The sequence below is a fragment of the Hirundo rustica genome, chromosome 7 (genome assembly GCF_015227805.2).
Source record: "Hirundo rustica isolate bHirRus1 chromosome 7, bHirRus1.pri.v3, whole genome shotgun sequence".
Classification (NCBI taxonomy): Eukaryota; Metazoa; Chordata; class Aves; order Passeriformes; family Hirundinidae; genus Hirundo; species Hirundo rustica.
In genome coordinates, this window is record NC_053456.1 from 26,148,224 (window position 1) to 26,174,904 (window position 26,681).

Genomic DNA, 26,681 nt, shown 5'->3' on the forward strand with positions numbered 1-26,681 from the left:
GGCATCTTTTTTTTTGCCTGAGATTTTTTTTCCTGGTTATTTGGGGGAAGAACTTCTTACAGCTGACACTTTCTTGCTAGATCCCTATGTTTAAACATAGATCTACTTCTTCAAAAATTCTTTGATCCTCAGATAAAACTAGAACAAGACGTTGCTTGGCAGATGTTTCTCACTTGTACTTGAAAACATCGCCCTGCACTGCTGCTGTTCGCTGAGTTTGAGCAGAGGTTTGCCTGATCCCTCGAAGCAAGAGGAAGAGTGTTACCCTACTGAAGTGGTGGGACAAAGTGACCTGGTACCCTCACCTGAATAAAACTGGGGAATGGAGAATGACAAGGGAAAAGACAGTCAGGGATAAGAGGGAACAACAAATGGCATCAGGAGAGGAGCTGAGTGGGATGTGACCATCACCCACAGGTTAGATGGGAAAGCAAATGGAAGGGGACTTTGAAGAGGAGAGTTAATAGGGGTGTAGTAAGTGAGGTTTACCTGGCTAGTGCCTGGAGTAGCTCTTGAAAGCTTCAGGTTTCCTGCATGCTGCAGTTATTCAACAGTGTTGAAGATGAACAGATATTTGGATATATTGATTGTCTGTAATCTGGTTGTCTATAACAGCTTGTCTATAAACCTCCTTGCAGAAGGTCTAAATACTGTTCATTTGTTTCTCTTATATAATTTCAGCTTATTTCAGGCATGTGGGTGGAGGTTTTTTCCTGGTTTTTTTTTAGATCCGTTTTTTTTGTTGTTGTTGGGCTGTTGTTTTTTTTTTTAAATCCTAGTTAAAATGTTAGCTAAGTTAAAACACTTCGGTGCAAAGAATCAGCTTTTTGATGCCAGCAGTTTTCATCACAGGGAAGATTTAACCATCTTGTGTTGGATTTTGTGCCTCTCTACTTGAAAATCTGTAACTGCATAGGTTGACAAATACTGCTGTCTATTTGGACAAACATAAAGCCAAAGCTAAAAATCAGATGATGCTTTGGTGCCTTTTCTTAGTGTCCTTTCTCCCTTTTTCCTTGTAGCCACCAAGTTTTTCACCTAACTTAGACTCACTCTTGGTTCCCCATAACTATCAATATCCCTTTCCAAAAACGGAGCAAAGGTATTTGTAGCAGTTGCAGATAGTCTGTGATCTTGACAGATATGAAGTATTGGACTTTCTGTAAGCCTGAAACACCTTCCATGTTGTTGTCTTAAGAAGCTCGATGCGTTGGCCTCCAGAAAAAATCTGTGAAGTACCTGTAGTAGAAATGACTGAATCACAAAGTCATCTAGAAACAGCAGTGAAACTGATATAGACATTTGAGAATTGGAAGTAAAATAATTCATCGCCGGAGTATAGTATTTGTATTTCTGTTCTTATGCTTGGATGCTGCTGGCAACTAAAGAATCCTCTATCATTTTTTCTCTTCGATAAGTCTTGGAGACTTTTGCAGGAAGCAAGTAAAAACCTTAGGTTTTTAAGAGTAGTTGGTATGGAACAAATGTACATGAAGCTCACACTGATTTGTGTTTCTGCTGTGTTTCTTCAGGCTTTCAGCATAACAGGTATTGAAAGGAAATATATCATCAGAGGGGTTTGATGAAACTTACAGAACTAGGGAAGCTCAATTAATTTTAATTTTTTTTTTTTAACTGGTTTTGTGTGACTTACATCTAGCATCCTTATCCTCTGCTGGCTTTCTTTAAGAGATTTGCTGTTTTCTCCCCCACCTGCAGGGTAGATGTAGAACAACAGAAGTTCTGGGGCTAGAAGTATGTGTTCTCTCAAGTGTGATCATTGCGGTGAGGTCATACCAAGAAGCTGACTAACAGGGGAATGAACTCTTGCACAGCCAACAAAACCCTACTCCTCCCAGATTCATACTGCACATTAAGTTAACATTTCTAACAACGTTTCTCCCACATACAGGGAGAAGGAAGAAGTTACTGCGGGAGGCAGGAGGGAAATTCTACCAAACACTGAGAACCCAGGCCTTGCATCTGTAGATCCTTGCCAGCAAGTCTATGCTGAGATTTTTAAATCTGTTTTTTTCTGCATTACATCTAGAGTTTGAATGTGCACTTTTATTTCACTCACTAGAAAAATAATGTTTTCAGAAGAAAACTCTGAATGTTTTGATTTCAAGAGTTAAGTGAGGATGGTACTAACTTAAAAAAAAACTTGGTGCTATTTATTTAAACGTGTAGTAAAGCCAGATGAATAAAATTGAAGATCCTCCTTGCAGTTGATGTGAATATCAGGATTACCTTAAGAGCTTACACAAAAATCCCCCTGTCAGCCAGGTAGCATTCTTCAATGTTTGTTGAGCTGTGTGTGTATAGCACAGCTTTGCTTCTGTTTGGAGTTCTGAAAGGGTCTCAAATCATTGCAGTAATCAAACACTGTGATTTTTTTCCAGTGTGAAAACTACCACTGGTTTGTTATGAAATGTGTCAGTCAGGCTCAGATAATAAACTTCTGAATGCCGGTATCTTTCAAAGACTAAAAAAAGCTTTTCTGTAAAGCTCTTGGACATGTTTTGTTACGTGGATAGTTATTTTTCTTTTACGGAACAAAACTGCAGGTAAGGTCCAGGCTTCATTTGAAGTTTGCAAATTGAGCAATCGGAAGGGGTGAAAAATGTGCCAGTCCATCAGGTGGCATGTGACACCAGCAAACACTGCAGTGTGTCTTGCTTTGGTCACCTGCAGACACTACGTGAGGCTGGAATTTCTGGTACTCACCTGTTCTGCTTTCTGAAGCACGGCTTGGAAGTGAGGCAGAGAACATGTGAGGAGTTGGTATGGGAGGGATGTCCTGTTGTCAGCACGGATGTAAGAGTCTAAAATTTGGGTGCGCTTTTATGTGTTCCAAAATTTTTGGTTTAGTTGGTGTTTGTTTTTGTTTTGTTGTTTTGTTTTGGCTTATGAGTTAGAAAATGGGAGCTGTGAACTTTGACTTTAACCTCTGGTGATAGTGAATTGTGTTATGTGTGAAGGTCAGTGTGGGGAATAAAAAGTGACAGAGTAGAACTATTTCTTTCTCTTTGTCCTTTAAATGGTCCTAAATTAAATGCAGTACAGGAACACATCCCTAACAAAATGTTAGTTACTTCTACAGTCTAGCTTGTGAGCTACTGTTTTCCTTCTAGTTTAAAAATAAAATCTTAGGGGCATCTTGTTTACCACTGTTTTAACTTGTCCTGCTTTTGCTGTGGAATTTGGGGCACTCCTGATACTCTGCCTTGGCTAAAATCTGTAGAAGTGCTTATAACCCTGTCAGGTTATAAGGTACATCAGGTACATCAGGAAATGTGTGGAAGCCTCCTGGGCTCCGTTTGGTCCCAGAAAGGATGGGTGTTGTGTTTTGTGGAACAGATCTCTTGGCAATGTTTCCCCAGCAGGGGCTGTGAAAGGAGTACAATAGGATCATGTTGGGAGGCTCTAGGGAGTGGTGTGGATCCTCCTGCACTTTGAGAAATGAAAGAACACATATTAATATGGTATTGATTTTTTTTTTTTTTTTTTAAGCAACAGAAATTAACCAATTACTTAAACCCTGGGTAGTCTCCAGTATTTAATATACATTCTGCAGTTTTGCTTTCTAAATTCTTCTGATTTTAGTAGAAAATTTGAAATGTTTACTGTGTCAGTTTCTCCAGCCCAACTCTGGAGTGTGGTATAAAAAGCAAATAATTCCTTTCTAATTATGAGAGCTTGGTGTATATTGAAATAGTTTCTGCATCCTTCCAAAACATCAGTGTGTACTTAGATATGTGCTGAGTATTGGTAATGATATTATTGTTTCTGTAGTATGCCATAAAGATTAACTGACACCTTTTAAATAGCTTTAAAACATCCTTCTGTGTCTATTGTGTAAATTCACAATATTTAGAAATAATCTTTTAACAATCTTTCAACACTGAGAGTTGCAAATGGAAAGCAGCCTATGCGTGCTGGGCTTTCTGGTGCATTTGGAGTAGCTGGGACAAATAAACAAAGCAGGTTAGATTCAGAAACCAGAGTTGTAACTTTCCTAAAAGGTTTTGGGAAAAGAATTAGAGTAACATAATTGGAAGGAGAAACAATTTTATATGAAATTATTGTTATGAATAACAGACTTTCTGAAATGGATTGGCACATTTGCTCATCTAATTTGTTACAATTTTTACATCTGTATTGGGAGTGTTAAGTGGCTTGCATCTTTACAGCATAAGGTAATGAAACATAAGGGAAGCTCAAGCATTAGTCACAGCTACTAAGTCATTGAGCAAGTGACAAAACACAATTTACAGGAAAGAGATTATTGTATCATTTCATGCTTTAAATATGCTGTATCAAAATGTTACTGCTGTCTAATAAAGCAAAGGATGGGGCTAAAACTGTTAAAGAAAATGCAACAGTTTATTGTTCTGAGGTAGTGGAATTATCAAAGGGCTGCTGCTTAGCGGCATCTTTGACTGTCAGCTTTATTCATGGGATAATAAATGTAGCACCATGCAATGTGTAAAATGTTTTTGTAATAATTAGAAGTCACCCCTGGACGTGTGTAAACCATAGATAAGTAGCTATCATTATAAATTCCTAAAATCTACACACATTCTTACATGGCATGGATAAAAGCAAAGTTTTCATGTGGATTTTGTGTTGTGGAAAGGATGTAAGATCTTGAGCTAGGGCAGAGGATTGCTTTTAAAATTGATGTGATCTGCCCTGTGGGAGACTGTGAGCACACAGCAGTAGCAGAGGTGGCTGAGATTGTCTGAAGTGCAAGTGAGCTGCGAGGGATTCCTCAAAGGGGGAACGGTGGCAGAGGGAAGCAAGTTCAGGCTTCTCTCTGCTCCGCTTGGAGGCAGGATTGATCTGACAAGCTTGGTAGTACACATGAGTAAATGACTTTGAGAGATGCACTGAAATAAGGGGGGAGGTTCTCAGACAGGTGAAGGGCCCTTGTGTAGCAGCATTATTGTCCTGCTGTCACTGACCTAATTTCTGGTGGGAATCTTCCCTTTTCACCTCTTCATCACTGTGAGTGTCTGATAGAAAGTGTTTTGATTTCTATTGAGTTAATAGCCTCTAGAACAAAAATGTTCTGTTTTCTTGTTTTTTATATCATCCTGTTGTTTCTGTTATTTCTCTCATTCTTGTCTCTGCATGTTTTAATTCCTATTATTCCTGTTTATCCTGTGGCATACACGCTTTCTTTTTCTGTTAGCTTTCTGTGAACCTTGAGTTTTCTGTCTTACAACTTCTGATGCAGCTCCTACTCAGGACTTAGCGTTATCTTCAGGGTAGTATCTTGGCTTTGGACTCAAAAGTGCTACCAGGATGAAGTATTAGGAGTTATGCTTGGTTGTGAGTCAAATTGTTTGCAGACAGATTTATCTCTTCCTCTGCCTTTTCTTTTGCTGTGTCCCATTACATTTTACCTCTGCTCATGCCCTTATCTGCTTCTTGCCTTATGTTTCCTTCATCAGCTGTATTGCTGTTGCTTTTTGGTATTTTGTGAGCAACACTGGCAGTTTAGGACAAGCAAATCACATGACTACTTTTCCCATTGCTTAGGAAAAAGCATTGTCCAGGGAAAATGGCACAGGCAGGATGGTTAAAATACTCCGGCAGCTTATAAGGGGACAGCTACAGGGGGGTGGTCTGTTAAACGCATCTTTCTTTGCAGTCTCTTGCTAGACCAAAGCAGGTACACTGTCTCTGCTCATGCCATGTTATCTGGGAATAACAAACCCAGATACTTTTCACCCAGCTCGGTCTTGATAATTTCTGGTGGGATTTCATATTGGGAGCCGTGTGATGTGTCTTGGACTTCATTAGTACCTTAACTCCGGTTGGATAATCTGTGTTGTGGATTTAATGTGCTGTGAGTGTTGATATACCTGGCTTCATCCAGCAGAAAGGTCCTTGTGTCTGGCAGAGCCATCATGGAACTGGAGCCGGTGAAGTCTATGATCCTTTCGGTTCTGTTCCCTCCTTAAATGTGTGGGTGTGCTTGGTTCAGGGGCTTGACTCATTTGGCCTTGTCAATTTTGTGTCATTCAGTGCATGCAGCAATGCTGTGGATCTTCTTGCCTGGAGTGACAATTAGACATTGCAGACACTTCTTGTCTGGGATTAAAGTTGGTTATATATTCATTGTGCTTTTAGTCCTAGACAGATTTCTGACATGTAAGAGGCATGGATAAAGGGACTGGCAGAGCACAAGAAGAGGCAGAAACAATGTAAGAAAGTGAGCATTAACAAGTCACGTGGTTTCAAAGTAAATCAAAACCACAGGGAAGTCAAGATAGTAGTGTATTTTTTTTAATGAGGTGAGGGAGAATGAGTGTTATCCTGTACTGTCTCTTCCCTGGGAAAAAAAGCATCTGTCCTGTGAGGAGGTGATGGAGGATGCCCAAATTGCAGATGACAGCCAACAGTCAGTGTGCTGGAGGCTGCTTATTCAGGGGGACCCAGACAGCACTGGGCCAACACCAACCCTATGAAATTCAGCAAGGAGAAACATGGAGTCCTGTATTAGGAGTTACTGACTTCAGTAGCCCTTTTCCTTCAATTTTCCTGTGCTTTTTCCTCCCCAGTTTTCCTTGCTGCCTTTCCCTAAATGTGGCCCAAGACTTGTACAGTCCTGCTGGCTCTTCCCTGCCATTCCATAGTGAGTCTCACAGCTCTGTAGGCATTAGTCCCCCTAAAGGGAAAGATGGTCTAGGCTCTGTGGACCCTCAATGGAAGTTTTCAAGGCTCAGCTCAGCAAAGCCTCGAGCAGCCTCATGTTCTACCAAAAGCTGATTCTCTTTTCAGCAAGAGGTTGAACTGGAGACCTCTGAAATCCTCTCTGACCTGACTTACCCAGTTACTCTAAAAGTTGCTGCTGAAGTGTACATAAATAAGTTCTGAGTTGTTTGCTCTGTTTGCATCATAACTTGCTGATAATAATCTATATTTTAAGTCTGCATATTGCAGTCTTGTTTGGCCTGTTGATGATACTTCAGTTACTTGTAGGCTGGCAAAATACTTCCACTTCTGAATCACTGTTTGTGTTGGGTTTGTTTGTTAATGCAGTGCTAGTATTAGAAGCAGTATACTGTCTCTTAGAAGTGTTTTTGTTAAATCAGTGTTAGAAACTTGCCAGACTTGTGGACAAGTTTTAAACAAGTTGTACTGTTTTGTTAAGATGTTACAAATGATATTTAAAATGTGGCAGCATGGCATGCTATTGCATGCTGGATTTTTTTATTTTTCAGAGAATCAACTGTGTATCAGAAGTACTTGAGGTATGAGCTGTGAGGCAAATTCCACTCTAGGGCATCTGAGCCAGGACTTTTTACATTTTAACTGCATGAATAAATTCAGGTAGCTGTTCACTGTGTGCTATGACTGTGCACAGTAAGGCAACAATAGAAGAACTGGTTTTGTAAATTAGCTTTTTAAATCTTCACATGATCTGCTTTCATGGCTGACTCTGGTCTTTTTGAGAGGAGGGGGCAATTCCCTTTTGAGCAGTCTTGGTCTTCCTAAACGAATGTTGGCTACATCAAACAGTAGAGATTCAAAATTACAGTGGTCCAGAACCTGGACCAATGCCAGAGCATCACAGATGGACAAATATCAGCGGTGTTGTAAAGGCCAGTACTTGGAAAACATGGAGGTCTGGACCGCAGTGCTGTGCACCAGTGGGAATCTGGAATGGAAATTTTGGGGACTCGTGTACTCCTGCAGTTACGTTCCCTTGCAGACGCACGGGGGCTGTGGCTTGTGTTGTGGGGAGGTGCAGTAGCACCAACATTCACACGGTTCAGCACCCAGGCAGTTTGTGGTTTGGCAGAGTTCTGTTGGTTGGGTGCATAAAAAGATTATGGAGTTTTTTAATGAAAAGTTGATGGCAATTCTTAGATGGCTTTGCTTTTTAGGGGTGTGGCAGCTGTGTTGGTGTCCCACCTTGAACACTTTAAAGTGCACGAGTGTGTGTGCTTGTATGGCTGGCATGGAGTAAGAATGACAACTGTAAATGGATGCAAATTTGCTCTTTTCAGAACTTAGAGGATCACAGTCCTAGATGATTCTGTTCATGTGTTCACATAAGTCACTGTGTCTGTAGCATGACTTCCTTGGAACAGCTGTTTCTTCTGTCAAAGCTAAGGCAGCTCAGAATTTCATCATCATGGTCGCAGTTTCATCAACAAACTTTAGTGATCACTTCCATCTTAATCTAAGGGAGTAATTTACCCTCTTCTAGTGCCATCACTGCACTGTTGTGGCAACCTTTGCAGTTGTGGCAACTCCTTAAAGCAGTCATTTTGTTCTTCAGTAGCTCTATTTTAGCTTTACATGTTTTTATTTGAAATTCCAAAAGAACTGAAATAGTGTAAGCTCCGTGTTTTGATATTTATCAGCACTGTAAATGTTACTTATTAGGTTTTCTGTAAGACCACAGAGATTGTTTCCTGCTGTATTTGGTACATAAAGATCAGAGGGAAAGACCACAGAAGGAAAGATCAGCAGTGATAAGTTTTTGTTGTATTGGTATGCTTTTTTAAAATTATTCTCTTTATAAAGTTCTAGCTTTCTGCTCACTACTGAGCACGTGCCCCACACCCAGTGACCCTTACATGTAGGGCCACAGATTGACTTCTGAAGATAAATGGGGTTTTTTGAGGTCTCCCTGTCCAGTTTTTTTGTGGGTTTTTTTTCTCAGAGGGAAAAATGTAAAATTTTTGTTCATCTCGGCTTTGTTTCAGAGAGACAGCCCAGTCTGTGTGGGTTTGATCTTCTTTCCATCACTGTGCTTGAGCACTTTGAGGCTGGGTGGGAATTGTTGCAGTTATCATCTTTTGTTAAAGGTATCTCTTTTTTTATTGTCCTTCCTATTTCAGATTTGGCCTTGGAATCTAATCCATCTGATCATCCCAGAGCAAGCACAATCTTCCTGAGCAAGTCACAAACAGATGGTAAGCTCAGGTTTTTTCCAATTTAACAAAAAAGGGGAAAAATTGGAAAAATAACCGAAAGTAACAGCTCAAGAACAGTGCTTCAATTCTTTCAAAGCATAGGGGTTAGTAATTTATGTATTTACACAGAAATGTGTTTGTAGACCATTTTACTTAACACTTAAAATCACTTGATCTTTAAAATGCTTAAATATCAGATTTCAGAGTGCAGATCCTAGTAGTCTGAAGGAGCAAAGCTCTCTTCATTAGTGTAATTCAAGTTTCAAGCAATGGTGAAGTTTTTAATGACCAAGGACTATGTGAAAAATCATGTAAAAGTAAAAAACTTGTAGTTAAAAATTTGAAGTTTTCTGTAATAAATAAGAAGCCTAAGCCATTAGTCTCTTTCAGTTGCTTTTGAATATGTTGCTTTAAACTGTTAGAATAGTTTCAGGGGATACATATGCTCCAATCCTGGTTTTAATTATATAGATGTATTGGTATTTTCAAGTTCTTTGCAGGTCCTGTGTTTACATAAATAACTCAATTTTGAAACAACTGCTATAGGCCTGTGCATTCCAAAAGGCTGTTAAAAAGTGGAGGCATCTCTATATTGCACAAATAAAAGCAAATTCCGATGAGGACATTTTGAAGTTACAACTAAAAAAAAGTTTAAGATAATCTTTTGAAAATGCTTCTGTTTCTTTTATAGTTGTTTCTTGCTTGAAGCACTGTTTTGCTTTGAAAGCGATGCACTTGAGGCTGGATGTGTTGATGGAAAGCTGCAGTGTGTCTTAACTTGGCACAGCTTTGCCACAGAAAAGAATTATTTTGACAGGTCTGTCAGTTGCTGTCCTGCTATTCAGTCTTGTGGCAAGTGATAGAATTGTCAGTTGTATCAACTTTGCAGTGCTCAGATAATCCGTGAGCAGAGGGAACAAGCACTAGCCTGGCTCTCCAGGAGAGATGGTACCAAGGAAATGTAAAGCTCTCTTTTTTCAGAGCCTCGAAGGTCAGTGTTCAAACAGCCAGAGGCTCTGACCTGCTCATTTCAGACACCTCTGAGATGAGCAGTGCTGAAGGTGCAGCTCACACGCTGACAGAGTTCATGAGCACTGTGCAGCCTGCCAGCCTTGCTGCAGATATGTTCAAACTACGTGAACAGGCTTGTTGGGGGTAGCGCTGCTTTTAAACGTCGTTTGGTTTTCTTCAAATGAAATATACTGAATTGTGTAGACTTGTGTTCATGTAGAAAAAGGCTCCTCTAGGTGAGGTAGTAACTATTAAACCGTTCTCTGAAGTTTGTATTAAATTAATTGATTTTTATGGAGAAGTCGGGCAGGAAAATTTATTTTCTAATCTCCCTTGTTCTTCTTTAGTTGACCTTCCATAGAATTAGTAGAATTAATATCTATAAGTTCTCTCTCAGTGAGATGGTATCAAGATTATGAGTTCAGATTTATGCAAAGAGACTAAAAAAATGTGGATACTCTTTTCCAATTGTCAGCTTTGATAAATATGTAAGAGAATGTGTCCTGCTAAGGAGTGTTAATGATCTGAGGTTAGAACCACGCTGGTCACATTCGTATACTTTGTGCATGTGTGCAGCTCTCAGCTCTCCCTAACACGCTGTTGTATTGCTGCTGTCACAGCTGGAGGTTTAACCTTGCAGTCTCTTTTGAAAGACTTTGAACAGTTTAAAATGATCAAATGACATGGTTTCAGTTATATGATAAAGAGGTGCACAGTTTGTGCCAGCACCTTCTGTGTAGTGAAATACCCTTTTACCTTCTGCTGTCTAGTTGGAGGAGAGAAAACACAAATTATGCTGGGCACCTCCCTTCCTCCTTGTGTGCCTTTGGCAAGCTCAGGGTGTGCTGCTTCTGCTTCTGCCTGCTCTTGGATATTGGACATTGTTGGAACTATCTGAAATCATCCTGTTTTTCATGATACACAGCATCTTTTCAAAGCTGAGACATTTTTCCCCTTAGGAAAGTAATTGTTCCTAAATGTACACGTGGGTAGGCAGAAGGAATATGTAGCTTACTAGCTTGATAAAACTTGGTATTTTTTCCTCAAAGTACTTTTCCAGACGCCTAAAGTAAAATTTGAAACTTTTAATACTCCCATACTTTAGAAAACTAGGTTAATAGAATGACTTACTTCATTGAATGTAAATTGGGAAACCTTTCAGTTCACATTCTTTTTCCCTCTTTCTAGTGCGAGAGAAGAGGAAGAGTAACCATATAAACCATGTAAGTAAACCAGAATCTATATAAATAATATTAGGATATTGGGCCAAAGACAAATTCAAGAAAACAACTGTAGCAGTTCTAGGTATATAGTCTTACACATGTTCCAAATCCTCCTTAGAAAGGTGAAACTGAATTATCTTTAAACATCTCTAAGCAATAAACAAGCACAATATCACAGAGCATAGAATGGCTGATGTCAAAAGAATAAGAATGAATTTTTTTGTTGTCAGTCTTAAGCATTTCAAAACAGTAAAGAAGAAAATATAAACCAACCTGCCTGTATTTTTTTTAAGCAGAAATAAAACTGCATTAGTTTTTCAGCCAGGATGGCAAGCCTTAAATGACTTGCTGATGGAGTATTGTTACAGGACTTATTTTAAGAAGTGTATCCAGTATGAAAGAAATAATGAACAAAAATCAGTATGATAAACAAGTGATACTCCATTAGTTCTAAAATCTGAAAATATGCTCTGAGCTTCTTACACAAGTATTAGTTGGTTTGGACAATTCACTTTCAAGTTTTAGACAAGGCATTTAAAAAATTCTGGTGAAAACTAATGAATCTTGAATTGTTTGATTAAAATTTCAATTATGATGCCCTATCTCTAATGTAAGGCATTCTCTGAAAAGGCTCAGGGAGGCCTGGGTAGGGTTATATTGTAATATTTATTACAGTACAGAATGGATGGGATTAGAATGGATGATATTGCTAGCTCTAAATATTAACAGTAAAAGTCAGAGTAATAACAGTACTCTATTTCCAGATTCCAGATGCTAAACAGGACATGTGTGAAGGGAGGGTATAGGATGTAAAAGAAGGGAGATGTTGATTATGGAGTCACAGGGAAATCTATTTAATAGAGTACGTCACAGAGGGGGAAGACTGGGACACAAACTGATGAGAATGGAATGGGAGAGAACTAAGAAAATCAGGACTTGTTGTTTTAGCTCAGCTGTTTCTGCTGTAAATTATCTGAAGTCATGTTGTGTATTACAAGGGATGGTTTATAAATGTATCTTACACAAAGGAATAGATGGCTACAGGGTAGCTTACATTGCAGCAGCAACCATCCACAGTCACCTCCTGTACAGCACCACCTGAGGTGTAAAGCCAGTATTCAGTGTGCTAAACAAAAGCTTAGAGAATCGCTCTTCTTGAATGTATTTCAGTTCTTTTCTTCTTTTTTTTTTTCCTTTTTTTTTCCCCCAAGGTTTCTCCTGGGCAGCTTACAAAAAAATACAGCTCGTGCTCAACAATATTTATAGATGACAGCACCGTCAGTCAACCGAACCTTAGAAGCACAATAAAGTGGTAAGGACCCTTGTCATTAACAAGGGCTGGAGTGGCATTGTAAGGGTTATTTGGGATTTTCTGGGAGTCTTGTCTGTTCCAAAGCCAACTTGTCTTGTCTAACTCTTAAATGAGAAGCACAGCACTGCTTCTGCAGGTTGGTCATGGAAGGGGTGTGGCGGTCTGGTAATTGACTGCTGGAAGGAGCTCTTTCAGTCAAGAGCTCATGGACCGTCCTGCTTCCAAGTCGTTCTCATTGTGAGGCAGTGCAGAAGTGTGTCAGCATTGTGAGTTTGAAAGTATGTGTTGAGGTGGGGAGTTAGTTCACACTGCAGTCACGAAATTCTTGACCTGGGAAAACTTGAAACAGATTTTGTGCGTGGAGTTGCAGGAAAAGTTACAGGGCTGTGTTTGGTACTTTCCTGTGATATTAGTCTGCCCTCTAGTTGTGGAAAACCAGCACGCTGCTGACTTGGGGTTTAGTTCTGGCCTTTCTGCCTTTTCTTCACGTACTTGTTACTTTAGAGGGTGATAATTACGTTCTCCAGTGTAAATGGCTGCTGGAGCTAGTTTTCTGGGTACCAGAAAGTCAGTTATTTGCACCTAGATGATACCAGCTGAGAACTGAGAAGCGAGTTTTATTGTGCTTGAGGGGAAAGGAAGGCTGAGTAGATTGAGTCCCAGAAGGCTTTACTGATTTAAGAGTGTTGTAGAGTGATTTAATAGTGTTGTAAAGTTTGGAAATGTCTAAGTCCATTTGTTACTTTAAAATTTGGCTTCAGACAAAAGTATTCAGCATGTCACTTCTACTTTACTAGAGAAACAAAAACCTAAAAAACTATGCTTGTGCCATTTTGAAGTGCTGTACAGCTGACAGCAGATCAGAACTTTTCATGACAGGTTCCTGTGATGGCAGCACTTGTGTTATCACCACGAGCAAAGAATCTGAAATTTGGCCAGAGTAGATGAGTGCTAATATATAAAACCTGTTGCCTCACTTCATGAAATCTATTCTTGTCCACTTCTTGGATTATGCTGGCATAACACCATCTTTATTATTCTCTTTTTAGACAGTTCCTAAATTAGACAACCAGACAGGGTTAAAACATCTGCAGAATCTCTGCAATGGTATCTATAACATCAAGGAGAACTTATATTTTAGCTGGGAATAGTCCACATTTTCACTAAATATCAGCTAATCAGGAAATGAAGGTATATGTTGAAAATGCTGCTTAACACTTATTTTGTTGGACAAATACCTGTGCAATGATGTAAAAGTAGTTTGGATGGCAGATTTAATTTGGCCAATTTCTGTCCAATTAAACATCAGAAATGAGATGTGTAGTACTTGGGGATGTGAGAGGAAGTCACTGCAAAATGGATCTGTAACATTTTGCGCCGAGTGACAGCTTTTACCGTGGAATAGTGTGCATGGAATATGCTTTGTTAAATAATTTTTTCTTTTCTGTTTTTTAGTGTAACATTAGCAATATTCTACCATATAAAGAACAGGTGAGTGAACTCTTCCTTTGCTGAAATATAATGACTTTTTGGGCCATAAAATCAGAGTCACCAAGACTGGGAAAAGACTCGAGATCACAGAGTCAAATATGGTCTTGGTCATTTCAATGACAGCTGGTGAAACTCAAAGGAAGTGAAAAATATGGCACTTTATGCTGTATCTGTTTTCTCTTTATACCCTCTCTTGAGCAGCTGTGGAAGGGCCAGCAATGCACCCATCCAATGGCACATAAAACTTCAAAACAGGGAGGGAGGAAAACACATTTACCTCACCACAGATCAGCCTTTGGACTTTGTTTAGCTTTTCCTGAATACAGAGGTACAGATTAGTTTTGATGGGTGAAAGAACATTCTGTAAATGTACAAATCATTCTTGCCATTACTGCTAGTTCCAGCATCTGCTTCTGAATTACAGCTGACTTTTTGAAGTAAATGCTATTAATGAGTTTCATCTGGTTTCACATTTTGAGGGAGAACTTCAGTAAGCATAATACAAGAACATGGAAAGCTATTCATTGTTTAGCATCTGAAATATTTAATTGTATGGACTCATCATTAAAGGCTTTGCAAAAATATGAGGTAGCTCCATACCATATTCTAGGACAAGCTGAACTATAAAATATGTCCCTTGATCCTCTTTAATGAACAATGATTTTTAGTAGAGCATAGCATTACAAATCCACTCTTATTGCTAAACCAGATACTTTTGTTTTGTAGAGATTCTGACAGATCATTGGATATTTTTGATGAAAAATCTCATCCTCTCACAGTAAGTGTAATTTTTTTGTCCTCTGAGTGTGTATTAGTAACATCTTGATTTATGTGGTATAAGTCATAAAAGTGTATTAGCACCAGGCCATAGTCAAATTTATCTTAGATTCTCTCTATATAATACAAAGTGCAAAGAGTGACTTTTGAGATCAGCTAGATCCTTAACAGAGCCCAGTCTTTCTAAAGGTTACACACTATGTTTGATTTTTCTACTTTGACTACAAACAGAAGCTATGCTTGTGCCATTTTGAAGTGCCCAATTTGTTTGTATTCCATGTCTGAAGTTTCTTTTCTGTGTCTTTTCTTCGCCTCTTTAATTCTGCTTTATTAGAAGTGTTTCCTGTTTCTTTAGGAAGACATGGTTAGTAGGTATGTGTCTAATCTTTTAAATGACTACAAACAGGAGAATATAATACATGAAGCGTCACACAAAGTAGGCAACAGTGAGTTTGGCCTTTAGGAAACAGTAAAGGCAATATTGTAAAGCAAATAAGCTTAAGACTGCTTGCAGTAACAGCAAGAAGCATTCAGGATGTGATTTTAATGTGACTGGTCCTGGTAGGCCTTTTTAGACACTCTTAAAGATGCAAAACCTCATAGTACAGGGAAGCTCAGGAGTGCAGCGTGTGCTTTTCACATCCAGTTTGAGCACTCCTATCCTAATGTCTGTCCTGCAGAACCACTTCCTTTGTTTTTCATGTGAAATTAATTTAGCAAAGATCAAGTAGCTTTAAAATTTTAATTTGCTCTGGGACTTACCTGAGTGAATGCAGTACAACCTATTTCAAAGATTTCGCTTGTTAACCAACAGATTTTAATAAAAAGTTTAATATTTGTGTTTGTTAGAGTTTCATCCCTAAATATGACCTACACTTTTGTCTTGTATGGACTGTAGCACTTCAGAGCTAAAGTGTGGACCAAAACTATTCTAAATGCCTGAATCTGTTGTTTTGCATTCAAAATTATTTATGTAAGATGGGCTCGATCAGAGAATTTCTTTATTTAACAACCTGACATCCTTTGATCCTTTCAGATAGCCTACCTCCTATTTAATGAGAAGAAAATCATTGTGTCCTCTGGGGAACACTTAAAGGTCTCCTGTATCTTACTGCAGCATACAGACAGAAATAGAGTTATGGCAGATTGTCACACTTCTGAGGGAAAGGCACACACGGCTTGTTAGTTTCTATAGCAATGGTGTTTTGCCTGGGTACCTAGTGTTCCTTCAGAAAGGTTAATTAGCAGCAAGAAATCTCTGAACACCTTGTCTTCTAAAGATGCAGTCATAAGGAGTCCACACCAGGCTCTGTTGACCCTAATGGCATCCACTTACTGGTACCATGGATTTAGTCACAAATACCAGTCTTGGTGCTTCCTTTCTCAGTTCCCGTGTCTTGGTTTAGGACAATTTAAAAGGAGAACGCTCTGGAATGTGTTGCTTCCCTGTATAGGGTCAACCAATCCCTTTCCACCAATAAGGAATGAATACAAGTAGATGTAAGTGAAAAAATAAGTTTACTAACAAACAAAATAGCAACAGGCAAAAACTCACAGGAAACAACTGCTAAATACCGAACTGCTGAATCTCACACCCTCTGGGAACCAGGAGAGATCCAAAATGTCAGAAATAACCCTTCCCAAGATGAGAAAACCACTAACTACAGTCTCTCTGAGACCAGGAAAGAAAACATCAAAAAGAGAACCCAAAAATGGCAAAGCCTGTGCTTAAGGCAAGACCAAGCAGCCAGCAAAGCCGAGACCACACAGCAGCAGGGCCCAGGTGCCTTCCAGAGCCGAGTTTAAAAGCACCTGGGATAGCACCCATCCATCCCCAGCTTCCCACAGCAGGGTCCTAGAGAGACCGTGATGGTTTTTGGGCACAGATAGATGGGGAATACAATACTATCAATCTTGCAGAACCAGTGTGCAGAGTTGGAGCTCTTGAAGTTTCATCCCTCCAGAAAAAGTGCTGAATATCAGAAGGTATCTCAAACACTTACTTTAGGATTGCTTTTACAGACTGTTTATTTCTGAGCTTTTCTTCTCCCCTGTGTTTAGAAACAGTTTAGCACTGTGTTGGAGTTAAATCTAGTTGTTCATTAGCTTTGTTGTTTTTCTGGAATTCGTCATGAATGAGTCCTATGAAGACAGTGTCAACCACCTTCGAGTTCTACCTGTGACAGAATTATTGCCACGTGTTCTTCAGCGCTGCCTCAGCTGGACGAGGAACCTCATGAAGTCTGTTAATTCTGCCTTTTGAGGAGCCATTGTTTCCCCATATACCTGTGATTTTCTTGCAGCAAGAAGCCTTTTTTTTTTTTTTAACATCTCTTTCAGTCTGAAAAATGTTCCATGGACAACAGTTAGCACCTGCAGTGGTGATGGTAGCTCATGCTCTTTCCTGTTGGCCCTAGAGACCAAACAAGAGTTCAGAAGAGAGACAGCAGCTAAAGCTAGTGTGTTTTGTTTGGAATGTTTGCAATGTTGCAGGGCTGCTTCTTTCAGTGTAGACTTCTGTTCTGCCTCTGCGACAGGAAGTGGGTTTATACACCTCGGTGAGAAGAAACAACCTGTTCTTTAGAGTCAGTGTTCAGTAAGACAGATTTCCAGTAATTCCAAGAACTTTCTTGCAGCGGGAAGAAGTCCCAGATGACTACTACAAGCATGACCCTGACCACAAGCACATCTACCGGTTTGTCCGGACGCTCTTCAGCGCCGCACAGCTGACAGCGGAATGTGCAATAGTGACACTGGTAAGAGGCGCCCTCGAGCTTTTGGAGGACTTTCCCCTGCCCTCATTAAGAGAACAGGGCTGAACTGATATTTAAATAGTTAAGAGTGTCTCGTGAAACCCTATTAATGAAGGCACAGTACACGTGAGTTCAGCAGAGATTTCTAAGTAGTCACAGAAGTGATTAAATAAAAGGGCAATTTCCTTTTCTTTATATAAATACGTAATGCTTAATTACTTGCCCAATAAAACCCTGTTTGTTTCATAATACATACTGGCTGAAGAAGCTTGAGAAGAGCAGAACGGTGGGATGCTGTAAACAGTGGGGTGTGATGAGATCGTACGCAAAGATGTTTTGTATTTCAGCTGTGTGGAAGGGAAGGTGTGAATTTTGAGTTCATATTAACCAGAACAAGTAATACTGCCTCAAGAGAGCAAGAGTCAATCCTATAGGAACTCTAGGAGAGGATCTTTCTCATTATTAAGTCCTTCAATCATTGCCACCTTTCTACCAAACTTTTTTTTTTTTTTAATTAAGCCAAAACGGCTATAACTTTTTCCCCCAGGTGATATGGAGGTACTTGGAATATAAGAACAATATTAAGATAATAATCTTATTACAGTTTGCTGTTTGATTTCAGAAAGCATGCTGGATTAAAAAAATTATCAATGACAATGATTATTTTTATTTTTATATATGTATATGAAAGGCAATTTAAAAACCACAACAGGTAGAATTGCTATTTTAGACTGTCTCTCAAACGGCTTTTTTTTGTACACTAAACTTCAGTCTTCATTGTGGCTTCTTTCTGAAAAATGGTGTGAAAGTAGAACAGAACTGTCACCAAAAGACAATACAGCAATTCAGCAAACCCAGCTTGAAGGACTCTCTTTAATAAGGAAATGAGTAATTAAAAACGCTGAATATTTAAGCTGTCGAAACTCTGAAAGTAGTTGGAGGTTTTTGCTTTTTCAGATCGAAGCAATTTTGACAGAACAAGATGACAGCTAACCCTAGGCAAACTGTGAAGTGTTTACAAAAAATGGAGTTAGTTTTTACAGTGAATTTTACCACTAGATGGCCCTGTTATTATAGGAACGCCTTTAGGCTATTAGACGGCCACAAGACAAGGATGGGAAGAAAGCATGAGGAAACCTCGGTGACAAAGATGAATCCTTTCCTTACACCTTAATAGGTGGAGCTTCCCTTACCCACTAATTTGTCTGAAGCTACATTAGAAACTTAGATTTAGATGAGGGAATAGAAAATTAAAACCAATTTATGTTCAAATTTGAAAGTGCATATTACTTAGTACAATGGATCATTATAGGAGTGTGAATAGTAGAGAACTTTCAAGGAAGCGATAGATTCAGCATCTTAGAGTTGGTCTGAGATCTCACGGGAGAAAACACCAAGGCACATCTTTGGACTAGAGTATGTCTCCCTGCCTAAACTGCTGCTGATGGAGATGAAGGGATTGAAGTCTGTTCTATACAGGGTAAAACAGAAATAGCCTAAAGGCCTTTCAGGTTGTGGAAAGATGGCAATTAACACATCTTTGTCCCATCACTAGAGATCCAAGTGCAGGTTTTAGCACTTCCTGTTAAGCTCCCAGCGCTGAACCTTAACCAGGATGACAGGCTGATGTGATGTTGAGTGATTTGCCATCCAGGTAGGGCCCAGTGAGAACCTGCCAGTGAAGTGTGACAGTCCCTGGAGGAGCAGTGCTCATTGCTCAGAACTCACACCTCACCAGCTTTCCTGTACCCGGTGGTCCAGCTCTTGTGGGATCATAAAAAATTGAACCCGTAACCCCTGAAAATTTAGATTCTTAAGTGTAAGTAGTAATCACTGATACTTACGTTGACACACTTAACAGTAATAAATAAATACTGATACTGGTCTGGCACGTTTGCTGCTCGGCTCTGCTCCCGGTCTTAATTACACACATACAATTGGGGGGGGTTTCCTTCTTTTTTCTATAGGTTTATTTGGAAAGGCTTTTAACCTATGCAGAGATTGACATATGCCCTAGTAACTGGAAGAGGATAGTCCTAGGAGCTATTCTGCTGGCTTCTAAAGTCTGGGATGATCAAGCTGTGTGGAATGTGGATTATTGCCAAATACTCAAGGACATTACTGTTGAGGACATGTAAGTTGCACGGTTTGGGTAATACACATTGGTGGGGATTTTGGTTTTTCTTTGTGTGTGATTTTTTGTTTGTTTGTTTGTGGTTTTTTAAACAGCAATTTTTGTGATCATGCTGAAAAAATCTCTCTCTATTGCTATGATGTATACGTAAGGTGTATATTTAGTGTCTGGCCTCATTCTCTTTTTTACCTCAAGAAACTTTGGATAATTACCCTACTTTGAGACAAATCTGTATTAATAATTTTAATGACTTGTGTGAGTGACTTTGAAGTTAGTTTTCTTTACCTTCTTTATCTCAGTGATGAGCCATGGAACAAAACTGCCCAATTTATAGTCTTATCAAAAGGGTTTTTTAGAAGGAAAAAAAAAGTGAACTAAATTTGTCCCCTGCCTTTTCTGTTTTAGAACTTGAAGAATTTTGACTTGTGACTTTCATTGTGCTTGTGTATCCAGTTAAGGCCTAAACATCTCAAGGTCTGAACTCCTAGTGCTGCTGCTGGCAGTTGTTTATGTGGGTAGCTGCGGTTGCCTGTGTTAGACAGAGCTACTGCGACAGCTTTATCCTCTCTGGGTGGGTTCTTAGATGTGCCTCCAGTGCTGAAAACAAAGTCCTCTGTCTTATAACTGCATGTTTTTGTAAGGCTGTTCCTTAGATGTATTTTTGTCTTAGATGTCAATTTCAGTTTTTCAGAAATTTTCAATCTGCTGTCTTTTCTTGCTGCACTCAGCTTTAAGCCAGATTCTGCAGTATGGGAAGATACTCATCCTCATACTATAGACTGGAGGTGTGTTTATGTGGACTGTAGTTGGCCCATTAGGTTTTCTGTTAAATTCCTTCTCACAAAGTTCTATCTCAGAGCTTTGAAATGTCAACATTTTTGTTTTAATTCTATTTGCTAGCTTGTTCTCCTATTTCTCTTGTTACCACAGGTAGAAATGATACAAGTCCAGCTTAAAAGACCAGGCTTTCTGGCCTTGCTTTCATGACATGCTTTGTGTATGTTTGAGTTTAATCCCAGGGCTGTGCCCTGAGCATGTGTCCATGCCATGCAGTGACAGCCAGTCCTAGCACAGGAGCAAACTGAACTGGCAGGGCTCTGCACACAGCTCTGGGACACTGCCTGTGTCATGGGGCAGTGTTCTTGCCCCATGCTCTCTACCTTGGATCAGCCCAAACTAATGTTTAAAATGCAGTAAGTAATTATTTATTTGGGACTTTTTAGGAAGAGGAATATATATTTTTCTTCTTTTTAGGTGGGGGGCTGTATATATAAAAATGAGGGAGTTTTCTGGACCAGAACAATTTTTATTATTCAAATGATTTCACACCTCAAACAGCAACCACTGTTACTTGTTTTATACCTCTCCCTTGCCTGGGAGTTCTTTGTCTCAAAATTCAGGACTGTACCAGCCCTGCTTCGGGAAAGCATAATTAGTGATTTTATTCAATGTCCATCTTCACTCAGCCTGGCCCCGAGTGCTCATCTATCTGAGGAACATACTTGAAGCATTGCTGCAAATAATTCTGAGATGGCTGAAGTGGGGTCAGCAAAGCCAGGAGTGCTGGAGTGTACATCTTGCTCTTTTTGATGTCTCTTCTTCTAGCCCCATTTGGGACAAATCAAATTGATAGCACTGAAAATATCTGTAACAAGCAGGATATTTATGCTCTATTGCCAATGCTAGGTCTCCTGAAATTGCCAGTACTTGCATTTTCAAAGCAGTGGTGGTGGTGGTAAGGAAAATAGATGGAATTTAGGCATTTAGGCTTTTTTTTTTCCCTCCAATTTGAGGATGAGATTTTTATAATCCCATCTCATCTGAGATGACTTAGACCTTTGAATTTAGGTACGGGCAGACACTGTTCTACCCCCTTCCTGACAGTGGCACAGGATGTTCATCCCAGCTGGCAGACTTCACCACTCCTTGGCTGGATAACATCACCATTATAGGGACCTTGGAAAACTGCTTCAAATACTTGGCAAAACCGTTATAAGTTTACAAGTTTACTTTCAATTCACGGTTGGTACCATAGTTATTGTCAGTTTTAGTACTTGCAGTCATTAGATAGTGAGTATTCCAAATACAAGAGTTAGTGAGAGAAAATAGTTGGCCAAGGATTTCAGTCACAGTTGCATTCTTATGTTGGAGACAGCTGGCGATGCTGCCAAAAAATCCACCCAAAATCCCAGCAGCTCCCCAGCTGAAGACTGCTTGGCAGGACTCATCCAGGTATGGCTCCCTGAGTGGGCCATTCCTCTGCAGGAACAGCCTGTCTACAAGAACTGGTGGGGAGTTTTGTTTGTGAACTCTGAATCCTCCTCTTGGCTCTCTGTGTCTAGAATGATCTCACCAACCTGACAGATCTCTTGTTGAAGCACTGCAAGCCAAGCACAGGGGCTTCACCACTGGAACTGGCAAAAGGTTTTCTAGCTGATTTAGCTCACCCAGCTTGCAAATCTGTGTGTGTGCTTACAAGCCAGGCATCCTTGTGAAGGCAGCACGGGTGCACCTCCTCCCCACCAAACTCCTGCTGGCAGAGCCCCCAACAGCTTTGTTATAGGGCAGGAGCTGGGGGCTCTCAGGTTCTGAAGGGATGCAAGATCCAGGCCTGGCTATTGCCACATGTGGGCATTTGCCTTTGCCTCATCCTACTCAACGTAGCTGAAGAGTTCATCTTAATTTTTCTATCACAAGCCCTTTTCTATTTGACCAAGGCAAAAGTGGGGTTTTTTAACAAAAGACAATTTTCTTTTGGGTTTTGGGAGATAGTTTGTTTTGTTTTACTTTCTGATGGGAAGACTATCAAAGGAAATTCAGTTGACATTTGGGAGTCATCCTTTGTCAGAACTTGCTGGCTTTGATGAGACTGAATCCATAATTGCTGAAAAATTAACAGTACAGCTGCTAATCTTGCCTTGATTGTTTGTACGGGGACACATGCTGTTCATTCTTTAGGCCACATATATTTGTAAATAAGGCACAGAAAAAACGTGGGCATTATGCTTTCCCAGGTTTTAAACCACTGTTAATAGACTTGTTAATCCAATGAAGGATTGTATTTTTGCAGAATTAAAATGTATTAGCCTGGTGAGTACAAAAGGGACAGTGAAGAGCATTTACTCACAGGGTAAATCAAGCTCTGATCAGCTGATCATCAAAACATTATCTGATTTACATTTCTATGGGCTTATGACCATATGAACAGGAAATTAATTTTGGCACTAGGTTCAATGATACTCGAGTCTGCTGTGCTAGAAAGAAGCACAAAGCTGCTATTCATATTGAGACCCACCACCCAATACAGGACAACGCAGATGATTCCTTGATTTATTTGCCCCCGCACTGATAGGTAGAGCATCCATTTTAAAAGCTCCCAAAATAGCAGTAACAACCCTGGCACTGACTTGGTGCAACTCATCTTCTGGTGTATTCAGAGTTGGCCCGTACAGCTGCTAAATTCTGTTGGAACAGATCTGCTACCTGTAGGGACTGTTGTCGTGTTGAACTGAATTGCTCGGTTTGGGTACCACCAGTTGTTTTCTAGGTTAATTTGTAAAACATTGTTTTTCCTCTGCAGAATATCTCTGCTTTAGCTGACCACATTACAGTAGCTGAAGCAGTTTTTTTCGTGTCATGGCACTCTCCACGCTTTCCTCCAAGTGTTTTGCCCAGTGAAAACAGACAAGAGAGTAAAAACTGGACAGTGCCCTTTGACATAGTACTTTGTTATCCTGCCTATTGCTATTGAGGAGAAAATTCCTTCTCCCACCTAATGCTGCTTATTTATTTATTTATTGGAGATGAATCCATGTTGCTTCAAGAGGCTTTTTTCTGTGAGATAATAGCAGCAGCTCTTCATAGATCCATTTGTTGCCGTGGTGATCTGCCTACTCCTTTTGTTAGTCTGCCTCTACTTCAATAAACCCCCTTCCTGTTATCAGCCTGGTGAAAATGTCTGCAAGTTCTTCAGAGCTAATAAACAGCATACATCATTCCTTTCATCTGATCACTATAGCGTGGGGCCGTATGAGAGTGAGAATGGCGCATGAATTGTACAGCTGCACTAATGGAACTCCGAAGAATGAACCTCCCGGCTCGGCCGAGCGAGTGCACGACAGGGCACTGCCTTCCTCGCCGAGCCGGAGGTGCCAGGACTCAAAAGCTGCACCTTGTTTTGAGCACCAGGGAATGACCTGTCTCTCGAAACTAATAATGCAGAGCTCTCGGTGACCTGTTTCAAAGCTGCTGGGTTTAAAACAAGCTTGAGGTCTCTTCAGTGTTTGCAGCCAGCTAAAACAATCTTTTTTTTTTTTTTTTTGCCTTTGTCTCCTGTCCCTTACGCCTCCCAGGAACGAGATGGAAAGACACTTCTTGGAGCTACTGCAGTTTAATATCAATGTTCCTGCCAGTGTTTACGCCAAATACTACTTTGATCTTCGCTCCCTAGCAGATGACAATAACCTGAGCTTTCTGCTGGAGCCTCTCAGTAAAGAGAGAGCACAGAAGCTGGAGGTAAATGGTCTGAGAGTGGCTGATTAGGGGACTCCTCTGTCTTGTATGAGTAGTAAGAGCATCTGTTGCTAGTCATGTTAAGTGGCAGTTAGAAAAACTAAAAAGCTTTTAAATTAGTGTATTGCAGGGTAATTTAACCCCTTTATAAATACAGTTAGCACTTCTAAAACCATGCCTAGGCTAAGCTAGAATTCTGAGGAAAGGAAGGGTTTTGGAAGAGATTACAAAAGTCTAGCAGATAGCAAAATAAAATGGATGTTATTTTGGGAACCGTAGTTCAGCTAGGCTACTTAAGATTGAAAGGATTAGTGTCATATGTAATGGATTGTCTGTCCTTCCCTAGTCACAGTCTGTATTCCAAGCACCTAGAGGCAGTCACACTCAGATCCGTCTAAATATCACCAGCTGAAGGTTTCCCACTGCATCCCACTGCACAGCTGCTTTTAGATTTAGGGGGAGCACTCACTGCTCTCATGGTTTAATAAACAATTTGTCTGGGGCAGCTGCAGAAAGAAGTTGTGGCTTCTCACCTTTCCAGAGAAACACTGCTTTAAGATAAACTTTGAGAACAGCCCCTTCTTGGGAATCCTTCAGAATGCCCAGAGGAGTGTAAATGCAGATTACTGTGCCTTTCTGCTCCATGGGAAAGGCTGCCCTTGTGAGGAGGCACTGCAGCCTTCTTGGTGTGAAGGCTCACTTTAAAAAGCTTTAGCTTTTGCAGAGTCGGTCTTCCTAGTTGCTGGAGATTTGTAAGACATTTTGAAAATATACAATTACCCGGGTTCCCAGTGAAATTTCTTGTTGGATCAATGCAACCTTTCATCTGTCCAGGTTTAATTGATGACTCTGCATGTTGTTTTGTTGACCTTTCAACAAAAGCATTACCACAGGGCCTGTGTACACTGATACCATAGTCCCTTTCAGAGAGGGGTGTGCTGCAGATTCTTGGCTTATATTGTTCCGTTGTCCACCCCCAATAATTCTGACAAGGGCTAGAGATTTTATTTTGTCCCATAAGTGCCTCAACCTCGGGACTAAGTGTGAACCCTCCTGGTCCTTTGGAATGATAAGTATGATATGCCTATGAATTCCTCTATTTAAAGTAAAGCAATGCAGCTCTTCTGCTTTGTCTCACCCTTGTTACTTGCACTTTAAGCTAACACTGTCACTAATTGTAAATGTGGTTGTAGGGCAGTTCATAGTCCACAGGAAATTGTTTACTGAACTGCTCAGTGCCAGGGCATAAGTGGATGATTTACAGATTGTGAGCCTGTTTTGTTTCTTCTTTCTTAGTATCTGAGGGCTTGGTATTTAAAACCAGAGTAATTTTCAGTACAGTATGTAATTTGCTATCATGCACTTACTAATCCATGTATATTGGACATTTTGGGGTTTAATTCTAAAATGTGATAAATATTTAGACTATTCGGTAAAATTTTTAATTCTGCCTTTTGGTTAGAGGTACATAAGCAGCTGATAGGAGCCTGTATAGAGCAGGGAATTAGTGAATTCCAGAAACTGAAAACTGATTTACACCATATGGGCAGCTGGGGCTAAATATGTCAACACAGGTTGCAGTGTGATTGATGTGCTAGCATTAAAGCAGGATGGAGAGTCTGCCTGGTCTTGCACCAGGAGCTCATGCCGCCAGTGTCTCAAAGAATGCCACTCTTGAGCCAAATGCATGCCTCCAGAAGGTCGGCAGAAATAAATGTAAATAATTATTTTAAAATACACTTAGGACTTTATTCATGCTCAGAGTGCTTTTCACCTTTTGAACTTGCAGAACACTGGGCTGTGCTGAATGGGTGCTGCCTTAAAGGGAAGGTGTAGGCTTGTAGCTGATCACAGGACTCTGAAAGTTCATCTGGTGATAGGTGGTAAATTATTAATGGAAGTAAATGTTCAGGGTTGAAATTCAGTTCAACTTTTTTATTACAGGTATCCTTATTAATTTGCACTGATAATGCCTGAAAGCTCCAATCAGAAGCAGGCCTTGCAGGGGAGGAGACACAGTGTTTTTTTTGACAATTGTGTTATTAGGATTTAAATAATTGGGGTTGTTACTAGAATAGACAGATAAAGCAGGGCAGAAGCAAGCCAATAAATGGATGAAAAAGCAATTCAACACTAGATTGTCTACACGTGCTAATACTTAATTGCCATAGTAAAGTACCATGGCTGCCCTCCCTTCTCAGCTCATGGGGGTGATCCTGGTAAAAAAGAATATGTTAGGAGTGAGGGTGTAGACAGACACCCTAATAGAAATTAATTTTCTTGGCTTGCTTGCCCTGAGTGGCCAAGGGTAAGGTGCCCAAGGGAGCGCAGAAACCTTTACAGCTTGAGCCTTTTCTCTCAGAGAAATGCCTGTGTGCATTTCTGCACTGCTAAAATAACATTTTTGTGCTGCTGTGTGCACCAGACCCCGCTACTAGAGGTGATTTTCAACATAACTTCCACAAACTTAAGTCTGAAATGGAGCCAAGTTTTTCATTAGATAGAGAGACTAGTAAAACAAAGAAGATG

At 40.1% G+C, this 26,681-nt stretch overlaps 1 protein-coding gene across 1 annotated transcript in view; it reads left to right on the forward strand.

Annotated features, from left to right (window-relative positions):
- The window catches only part of CCNYL1 (cyclin Y like 1), a 32,541-nt gene that overhangs the window by 3,886 nt on the left and 1,974 nt on the right, over positions 1-26,681 (forward strand). Inside the window, exons 2-9 of the mRNA XM_040069409.2 lie at positions 8,865-8,939; positions 11,139-11,173; positions 12,385-12,485; positions 13,941-13,976; positions 14,703-14,754; positions 17,390-17,509; positions 19,474-19,640; positions 23,993-24,155. Coding sequence (XP_039925343.1) covers positions 8,865-8,939; positions 11,139-11,173; positions 12,385-12,485; positions 13,941-13,976; positions 14,703-14,754; positions 17,390-17,509; positions 19,474-19,640; positions 23,993-24,155 — 749 coding nt within the window. The remainder of the gene's footprint in view (positions 1-8,864; positions 8,940-11,138; positions 11,174-12,384; positions 12,486-13,940; positions 13,977-14,702; positions 14,755-17,389; positions 17,510-19,473; positions 19,641-23,992; positions 24,156-26,681) is intronic.